This window comes from Lactuca saligna, chromosome 7 (genome assembly GCF_052625555.1).
Source record: "Lactuca saligna cultivar CGN05327 chromosome 7, ASM5262555v1, whole genome shotgun sequence".
In the NCBI taxonomy this organism is placed as follows: Eukaryota; Viridiplantae; Streptophyta; class Magnoliopsida; order Asterales; family Asteraceae; genus Lactuca; species Lactuca saligna.
Window position 1 is genome coordinate 175,757,419 of NC_136423.1, and position 10,475 is coordinate 175,767,893.

The 10,475-nt window shown below is 37.7% G+C and overlaps 1 protein-coding gene across 1 annotated transcript; it reads left to right on the plus strand.

The window, feature by feature from the left end:
• The first annotated feature begins 811 nt into the window (after nt 1–811).
• On the plus strand, nt 812–1,863 carry LOC145005428 (serine protease, putative (Protein of unknown function, DUF538)). The gene is made up of 2 exons (XM_078964512.1): nt 812–1,340; nt 1,606–1,863. Exons 1-2 carry the CDS (start codon nt 887–889, stop codon nt 1,662–1,664), a joined length of 513 nt encoding a protein of 170 aa, XP_078820638.1. The 5' UTR covers nt 812–886; the 3' UTR covers nt 1,665–1,863.
• The last annotated feature ends 8,612 nt before the right edge of the window (nt 1,864–10,475 follow it).

Consider the following 10,475-nt stretch of genomic DNA (forward strand, 5'->3'; position numbering starts at 1 on the left):
ATATATAATATATAGAATAAATTACTGGTTAAAATTGCATGTTTGGTCCCTAACTTTTTTTTTGCACTCGGATCATCCCTATGGTTTGATTTTGTTGCGTTTTTCATCCTTGTGGTTTGATTTTGTTGCATTTTTCGTCCCTTACATACATAAAGTTAGGGACCAAACATGCAATTTTTACCAAACCACAAGGACGAAAAACGCAACAAAATCAAACCACAGGGACGATCCTAATGCAAAAAAAAAAGTTAGGGACCAAACGTGTAATTTTGACCAAACCACAGGGACGATTTCAGTAATTTACTCTAATATATATATATATATATATATATATATATATATATATATATATATATATATATATATATATATATATATATATATATATATATATATATTAACTCTTGTTAAAATGTAATATATTAGTAAATGTGTATTAATATACAATAAATATGAAGTCTTTCTATATATATATATATATATATATATATATATATATATATATATATATATATATATAAAACGAGTCGACAACTATGGTTGGGGTGATATCCCGAAAAAAAATGGGCTACCTTAATAAAAATTAGGATACTCCTTCACTTTGACCCTGACTCCGCTATTGTGTTGAAGGCTTGAAGTGCACTTGGGTGTTACAATGATGACATGTTGTAATTCATGAGGCCCTCTTTTGCAATTTCGCCCATTGTGAAAATTGTTTTGTTTTCTAAGTTGTAACGAAAAAACCTAATTGACACGTGATATGCACAAAAGGGTATTTTAGTGAAAAGACATGCCGGCCTTTAAAAACTCCGTATTCCCATTCCTAACTCGCCCTAAACTAAACCCCTCTTTGATCATCATCGCTTCCATATCTCTCTCAACAGAAATGGCGATTATACGGCAGAAGCACACACTACTTCTCCTACTACTATGTGTTATTCTTCCCTTTTCTCGATCGAAATCAGAATCGGAATCAGTAACGGAATCCTCCATTCACGATCTCCTCAAAAGCAAAGGCCTACCGGTTGGCCTGTTCCCGAAAGAAGTAGAATCATTCACTCTTTACGACACAGGGCTCCTTGAAGTGTTCCTGAGAGGACCTTGCTTAACGAAATTCGATACCATGGCTTTCTACGAGAGCACTGTGAGAGCTAACCTTACTTACAGAAGCCTTACCGGCGTTGAAGGTCTCTCGCAGGAAGAGCTTTTCCTCTGGTTGCCGGTGAAAGATATCATCGTCGACGATCCGAAATCTGGGCTGATATTATTCGACATTGGCGTCGCTCATAAGCAGCTGTCTCTCTCACTCTTTGAAGATCCTCCTGATTGCAAATCCGAAGGTAGATCTGCTGATTTTTTATAATTTTAGTCTTTGTTTAGAGCAGGTTTCGATTTTTATTTTCAATTCAATTTTATTGAAAATTCTTTGTTCCATGTTCTCATTGATTTTGCATTTACATTTTTTTTTCTCTACTACATTCAATAACAGTTTTTGAGAATTATTCTTAAATTGATGATAATGGCGATGATTTCTATTTGTTATTATTTATTCTTTTGTGTATATCACAAATTTACATAGCTAATTTTGCGGAGAATTTGATGCAGATTTTTTGAATTTGAAGAAGAAATCTAGAAAGGAGATAGGATTTGATGCTCAAATGTAGTAGAAGATTTGGCTTCCAAATTTAACAACCTTTTACCCCTTCTATCACTCTCATTCCTTTTTCGTTTTTTTTTTTTTTTCGTTGCTGATTTATTAGGTTTAATTATCCAAAAAAAAAAAAGTTCAGTAGTAGGGTGATTGTACCAATGTAAATTTTGAATTCTTAATTCTCTAATCATCACTAATCTTTTTTTTTTTTTTGTTTTCACTTTAATCAGTTATATGATTGAATAAATTAATTAATTTGTTTACTTGATTGATGCCAGCAAGTACTTGATTGGGACACACAGACTTCACGGGTGTCTTTTGAATCATAGTGGGGACATGCTACTTTTCTAGGGTTTATGCACTGGTTTTGTGGCTTTATATACTGCTTCAAATTGCAATTATTACAAATAAAATATATCTTAACAAATAGTTTGTGTCAACAGAGTAAAAACAAAATTTGAAACCTTGGAAAGCAATTTTTTAATTGAAATTTGATAAAATAGTTAAATAGTAGTTTTCAACTATTGGTAGTTTCCAATCACTTTTAATAATACATGAATATATGATAAGTAATATGAAATTTTTATTAGTGAAATTCTTAAAATAAAAAATAATAATTAAAAAAAAGAAAAAAAAAGAAAAAGAAAAACTACAGGTAGTTTATAGCTCGAAACTGAAAACTTAATATTTTATTTATGAAGAAATATTTTGTAGATTCCTATAAGCTTTTGAAAATATTAAATAACATAAAATATAAAAATAATAATCAATAATATCTGTCAAGACACTCAAAATTTTGTAAAATTTCCAACTCATCCTCATATCTTTTTAAATGTTGTTCGTAGTGTGAGAATTCATGATATAATCGTGTTCTTGTATGTTATGAAATGGTTACGTATAGGATTTAAATAGGTAGTGAATAAATATTCAGGTCATACATGTGATTTATTTTTAGTGTTGCAAATTAAATCGAGTAATCTTTATGAGTTAATCTCTTTTCAAGGAAGACCATTAACGTGTTTCTTTTATTTATTTATAAAAATCGAATGCCGAATTAAATCGAATTCCATTTGTGTTGATATTAATTTGGTTTTCTATAAGACGAGGACAAATCATATTTTAAACCAACATAATGTACGTATTCATAAAGTTGCATTTATAATGATGATTTCAAGATGATTATATCGGTATCAAATTTGGGCAATTTTTAAAAAACCGATTTAAAGTCAGTTGAATCTATTGGATCAGACATTTAAGAAGGAATGTTCAACTAGCATTAATTTATGTTTATTTATGTACTGAACGAACCAGCCAGTTTTTATAAAAACCCGGTTGAACCGGTTATATTTGATTAACATATGAAAATTAGATATTTTGCATAACAAACTTTGGTGGTTTTTTCATATCTATTTAGATTTCTCTTATCATTATGTACATTTTTTGTTTGATAACCAATTTTAGATCCATTGTTTGTAATTCGGAAAGTGAATATGAGAACCCTTTGAATATAAGATAGACATATATCATTTGACTTGATTTTTAACGTTGATATCAGCTAACTAGCCTCTCAAAATGACAAACAACTCATGTGTATTGGATCTTTGATATTTTATAACATGGAAATAAAACAAAATAACCATAAAAATTTTAGAAACTGGCTTGACCTGGTTGAATATATCACAAGTTCAATTAAAAACAAGGTTTTAAAATATTGAATACAAGATTAAGTCATATGAAAATTAGACATTTTGTCTAACTCAGTCCATTAAACTTATATACTTATATAATAATTCTTTTTGACATGTATCACAATATTATCTGATTTAAGTTTCCAGCACTAAAACTTCCCGGGGGGCACACATCTTGAAATTGCTCCCACTTGGGCACATTAAGTATATAGTTCTTATGGGATCTACTGTTCTCACAACTTCAAAAACACATTGGGACAGGGAAGGTATCCACACCCTTTATAAGTAATGTTTAGTTCCTTCCCAGTCAATGTAGGATTAGAAAGGTTGCGTGTTTGATTCATGTTAGGTACACTGCTAAGAATGCAAACTAAGCGTTCCTTATAAGGGGCATGGATACTTTCTCTATCAAACGCGTTTTAAATCCATGTAGGCAACATCTCCCAAGAGAACTTCGCAGTCAAGCATGCCTGGGTGAGAGCAACTATAGGATGGGTAACCGTCTGAGAAGTTTTCGTACCAGGATCCAAAATGGACAATATTATGGTACATGCCAAAGGGGAATTTTATATGTAAAATGATAAAATTATCCCTCTTGTAACTTTCTTATTTTTAGATTTATTACTATTCTTAAATAAATAAATTGGCTCACCTACACCACCCCTAAACCCTACCCCACTATTGAACTTGTCGATAACACCTTTTTTGTCATTGATCTTCGTCTCTAACGAGCTACCACCATTGTTACAATAAAAAAAATAACCCCTCACTCTTTTCATCTCCGATGAGTGTTCATCGTCATCATATGTAACATCCTAAAAATCAAGCATAAACTTTCTTTTATAAAAATCAGAGTATGGATAATAAAAAGGGGTTTATCCATAACACCATCAAATCATAATGTATCAAAAGTGGAAGCTAATATTTGTTTTGAAAACAAAGTCAACAAATGATAAGCATAAAATAAATGCCATGCCCCAATGAATGCCCAAACCCCACTAATCACACTGACTCATTGCCCTTCGAACTTGAAGGACTTGCAACTAAAGATACAAAATAGCAACTGTTGTGACATGTTCTACAGGGGGATGAGATACAAGATGGCTAATCTGACTTTTGAGCTTTCCTGAGAACACAACACAAACAAACTGTTAAAGGACGACCAAGTGTTCTCTCGGGACATCACTTCGACGATCAAGTTAATTTTCTTAGAGAGATTTTTTAGGGTAAATTCTGTGAGAGAGAAGATGGATCCCTTCCTTGAAACGTAAGAGATCCTTTTATACCTGTTACTAACAGATCATGCGGACCTTGACCTGTGAGTGCGAGACGTGGCCTCCTCTTACTAGGAGAGTTACCCATGCTAACTAACTGCTAGGTGACGTCAGTTCTGGGCGTCACCCGAGCCATTTGTCACCTTCTGATTGGTTGTGAGTAAATGAGGGGATCACGTGGAACGTTCTTTCCTTGTGATAGGAAGCGAGCTATCGGCTCGGTGTTGGATTGCATAGGCCAGGACCGGGTCTCGGCCAAAGTACTAGCATGTTAACGCTCCGTCTAGGCTTTCCGTTAAGTTCAACATAACCATACAGGGTAACGTCAACACATCCCTTAGACCAGTAGGCATTTGCGTTCGGGACGTAGCAACGTCGTTCTGGCCTGTTTCGAGGCATGTGGCGAACTGCTATTGATGTCCTATGCGGTTTACCACTCTTCGGTAGTTTCATCATAAAAACGGTTCGCTCCCCCTTTTTTGGCATTTAAACCTCTACTTTTCCTGTCACATCTTCCTCACCTGCTACCTTACTTTCTTTGCATTTTTACTCGAAAGAAACCTTTTCGTCTTTTCCTCCAAACTCTTCCATGGCTACCTCTCGCTCTTTGGGAAGAAATCTCACTGCTGAAGAGTGGAAATCTTTTCAATTTCGATTCGGGTTTTTCCCCGAACACGGTGTACAAATCCCCCTCTCCAATGCGTCACTTTACAATCCTCCTGAGGGCAAAGTCGGGATTCCGATCGCCTTATTCGAGGCAGGCTTATGTTTGCCTACCACTGACTTCCTTAATCTGATCATCCGTGAGTATGGGTTTTCAGTGAAGGAGTTGACCCCCATTGCCATAAACAAGATAGTGGGTTTCGAGCTCCTCTGTCGTGCTCTAGGTCGTCAACTAATTGTCTCGACATTCAAGCATTTCTTCAACGCTTCTACCCAGTCGTGGACTCGAACCCTCTCTCGCCGGGAGGAAGTCCCTATTCTTATTCACAATCAAAAGTCCAAGAAGGACTGGCAAGAAAAGTTTGTGTGGGTGAATGATGATCTTGTGGTGCTTAGCTACCTAAGGGTTAAGGCGTATGTGGACTGTGCTCCCACGCTTTTTGGTGCTAACAAGGAACTGCCTGACGCCTTAGAGAAAATCAGCATCAACGGCAAGGACTGGCTCGAGTTCTTCTTGGCCGCCCGTGGAATGAGAACCGCTTGGTGGGCTCGTAGGAAGATGCCCGAGTTCTTTATCGAAAAGGAAGGTATAACACTTCTTCTTTTGTTTTCTTTTGTCCTCCCCCCCCTCCCCCCTATTTATTTGGCAAAACACATTGAAAACAACGCTTTCATTAACCATTGATGTTTTTGTTTCTAAGCGGGAAGGAAATTATATCCTTGGATAGGGCTCTGCAGGGTATGTTTGATGGTGAACTTCAATGTCACGAAGTTGACCTTATAGAAGCTCTTCCACCCCCTGTTTCTAGTCAAGGAATCGAGGCTACACACGCATCTCTTGCTGGTGTGGCGCTGGTGGTGATGAGGAGTTTGATTTCTAGGATGTTCTTATAACACATGGTATGTTTTCTTTAGTATATGTATTTTTCTCTGGGACTCGACGAGTTGGAGGATCAACTCGTCGAGTAGGGACGTGGCTGCGGACATTTTAAGTGACCGACTCGACGAGTCGGGAGACTGACTCGGCGAGTAGGTGCTGGTTAAGTGAAACCCTAAATCTGAGGGTTTGCACCCTATATAAACAACTTAACTCAGCCTCCTTGTCCCTAACACTCTTTTGAAAGCTACATATCGAATCCTAGCTGTTTGTGTGTGAGTTAAGGCCATTTTTGGTGTTCTTGTGTGGATTGTAAAGCTTGGAAGGAAGAAAGGAGCTTGGAAATCGAGTTGGGGCTTGTAGATCCGGAGATCTTACTTCATTTTCAGCAGCTTCAAGGTATAATACCCATGTCTTGACTTCATTTTCTCCATGGATTTCTAAGTCATTTTTCGGATTTGGAAGTGTTGAGTGAGTTTTGATTTCATATCTGTGCCTTAAGAGGGGTCTCATGGCATGAAGGTGCCAACTTTAGGGCCATGAGAGCCCCATGCACATTGTAGGACACTTTATATGGATTTTGAGCTAAAAACCCCATGCATGTGCATCAATTTTGGAACTTTACGTATAAAATGGACATTAGGATGCCAGATCTATGGTTTTGGTGTGTTAGACCTCATTTAAATTGACTGTTTGGAATTGGTTAAGGTTGGACTCGACGAGTCGGTGACCATTATGCACCAAACCCTTTCGGTGAATGGGTAAGTGTTAGGAAGGAAGTCCCTTGTGGGTTTAGATGCGAAAAGGGTCCTGGAAGCCATGGGACTCGGCGAGTAGTATGAGCAGACTCGGCGAGTCCATAGCAATCTCCCAATCTTTGAAGATGGATTCGGCGAGTTGTTCATACAACTCGACGAGTCATAGACTGGACAAGTCCTTAAGTTGGAGATGAACTCGACGAGTTCAAGAAGGAACTCGGCGAGTCGGATGAAGATGGTCCCGATGTTATGATTGAAGGAGAACCCTTCGAGTTTTTGATAGACTCGAAGAGTGGAGCCGGGGTTTTGTGTGGGATTAGAGAATCATGGACTAGACGAGTTGGTAGACCAACTCGGCGAGTCAGGTCAATTGAATGTTGACTTTGACTGACCCTGTTTACGGTTGTATGTGATGTGTGTTGACTTGAAGGTTGTCGTGTAGGGATCAAGGAGTCGTAAGGAGTCGACTTGTGCGTCGAGGATAGTTCAGACACTGCACGATATTGAGGTGAGTTACCTTCCAGTAGGGGTGGGTCTAAGGCCATAATGCCGACCCACCAAAAAGGGGTATTTAGAAGATAATGGTCTTTGTGATAATTATCTTGGTCTGGTTATGTGATGGTTATGAGGTTTACCTAGATGGTATGTTATGTGTATTGTAGGGATTAGTTTTCCTGACAGTGGTCCTTAGGACCCAAGGGTAGGTCAGTACCCGGATATGCCTGACTGTATGCTTATATCTGTTGATTGGATGCTAGTAGTAGGGGTGAAATAGTCCCTAATTACTGGTTGAAAGATATCGATGTTGATTACCGGTTGAAAGATACCGATGATGGTTACCAGTTGAAAGATATCGATGAAGGTTACCGGTTGAAAGATACCGATGAAGGTTACCGGTTGAAAGATACCGACGATATTGTATGGTATGTGGTATGATGGGGGAACTCACTAAGCTTTGTGCTTACAGTTTTGTTTTTGGTTTCAGGTACCTCTTCGTCGAAGGGGAAAAAGTCGGCGGTGTAGCAGCGCATCACACACACACATGTTTCCGCAAGAAGTTTTTGGGACTGTACTCTGATTTTCCATACTTATGACGTTATGGTTTAAAATACAACATTATGATTTTGTAATGGAATGTTTTATTGACAATGCTTTGGTAAAATGTTTATTTAATGCGTTAATTCAAAAATGAATTTTTTGGCCTTGAAAATTGGGTCGTTACAGTTGTTGTAACATCCGGATTCCCAGGTATATTATTTTACTTATTTATTTTTGAGGTTTATTGAGCAACTCGACGAGTTGGTTCTACAACCCTCCGAGTAGATTCGGGCGTGGTCACGTGGGATTAATGATCTACTCGACGAGTCCGAGAGTCAACTCGCCAAGTAGGCGCTGTGAGAGGAAACCCTAAATCCTCGGGTTTGGGGAATATATAAGGACACTTATAGCCTCATTTGTGGCTCCCCATCTACTTCCCTTCACTAATAGAAACCCTAATCACCCCTTAAGCTTTTGAGAGAGTATTGAGCCATTATTTGAGATCTTTGGTGCATTTTTGGTACAGAAGAGGAGGATTTCAAGCAAGGATCGTGAAGAGGCTGTTGGATTTGTTGCTAAACATCCATGAGCTTCTGTTTAAGGTATAAAGTTCGTATCTTTTTCATTAGTATTGGTAGATCTCATGATGTTAGATTTTAGGGCTTCTTTTCCATCTTATTTTGGGACCATGAAGGTGTTGAACACCTTTTGAGATGTGGACGTCAAATCTGGACCTTGTGAGGTCCCTAAAGTCGAAAGTTCCTTGCTTTTATTTAGCCATATTAGCTCCTTGAATGAGAAACTTCTTCTCAAGCATGTTCTTGGCACTTCTAGCCCTAAAGTGCCATGCATGAACGTAAAGATCGTGGCTTTACGTGATATTCAAGCCTTGAGAGCTTAGATCTAGAGTCTTAGAGGGTTTTCTGCCTCGAAATTTTCTGAATACCATTTGAGTCTGAATGGACTCGCCGATTTGATGAGCCGACTCGACGAGTCGGTTAGGGTTTGTCTCGATGAGTTGGACCACATGATAGCTCGACGAGTTAGGGGTTAACTCGACGAGCTGGACCTTCATGAGACTATTGAGAAATGTTGGGACTCGACGAGTCACACAAGTGCACTTGGCGAGTCAGGTCAACTGGGGCTGTTGACTCGAGTTTGACTTTTTTTGACTTTTTTTTGACTTTAAGGTTTGGTCAAAATGAGCAATGGAGATCAGGGAGGGGTAAAATGGTCTTTTACCCATTCATAGGGCTAGAGTGAAAGAGAGAACAACTTTCAGTGTATTTGTGTATGAGTAGAGTATTAATTTGAGATAATTATCCTATGTGGTAGACGGCGGCTAGATCGAGGATTTTGAGTACGAGACTTTTACTTGCTAGCTTACGAGGTAAGTCTTCTCACTATACTTTACCTAGAGCGGTATTTATGTGTGACCAGAGGGTCTTATGTGCTTACTTGAGTTATGCATTTGTCTGTGTGATATATATGCTATATTATGTGTTAGTGAGATCGGACCGGAGGGTCTAATGAGCTGTGAGACCGGAGGGTCCTCACTGATACCGGATCATAGGGTCCAATAAATTGTGGGACTGGAGGGTCCTACTGAGACACATAGACCGGAGGGTCCTACAAAGTTATAGCCTCGAGTGGCTAATATGTTGTCTATGGTATTTTAGGGAACTCACTAAGCTTCGTGCTTATCGTGTTATGTGTTATGTGTTTCAAGTACTTTCAATGATCGCGGGAAGGCACCGGCTTGATTGTACACACACATCTAAGCTGGAGTTATATTTTTGGATCCTGGATTCGTGATAAATTTTTTTTGAAATATGTGTTGATATTTGATACTTGAAGTTTTTGGAAAAATGTGACATGTGTTTTATTGTGTTTGTAAATGAAAATTTTTGTTTGAAATTTTACGTTGTTACAGTTATTGTCACTGACACTTTTCAGAAGGATCCTGCTCCTTCTGAGTCTCCCAGGAGTGTTCGCCATGTCAAGAGGCGCTTCACTGTTTTAGAAGCCTCTTCTAGCGGTCACACTAAGACCGCTAGCACTGAGCCCCCTCTTTGCAAGAAACGTGTGACAACCCGAAATTTCTATCTTGTACAACGAATCAACTTAATCAAAGTCAGACTTGTTTCGCTATCTTTTAGCCTTGATAAGGGTCTGTTTGAGTAAAGAATCCATGCTAATCTTATTTGAAATTATAGTTATGATCCTTTTGCTGAAAATGATAACATGTGTTTTGAAAGTAAACAACAAAATGATATTCAAAATACAACTTTTGTAAAACAAATGGATCATAATTTCATAAATATATCATAAACAAATAACACACTTGTTGAAATTATGTGAAAATGAGACGTTACACATAAATATCAACAACCCCACACACTTCATCAATGACTGTCCCACGTAAGATGTCGTGAGAAAAACTTAAAAAAATCATTCATAAGTATTGAATACATATAAAAACAAAAATGTCTTATTTTGAAACAAAAAAATATTAATGACTAAATG

Excerpts from the sequence above, each read along its gene's own strand:
- LOC145005428 (XM_078964512.1), top strand. The coding sequence starts at position 887 with ATGGCGATTATACGGCAGAAGCACACACTACTTCTCCTACTACTATGT. Across the intron at positions 1,341-1,605 it reads TCCTGATTGCAAATCCGAAG|ATTTTTTGAATTTGAAGAAG; the intron begins GTAGATCTGCTG and ends AATTTGATGCAG.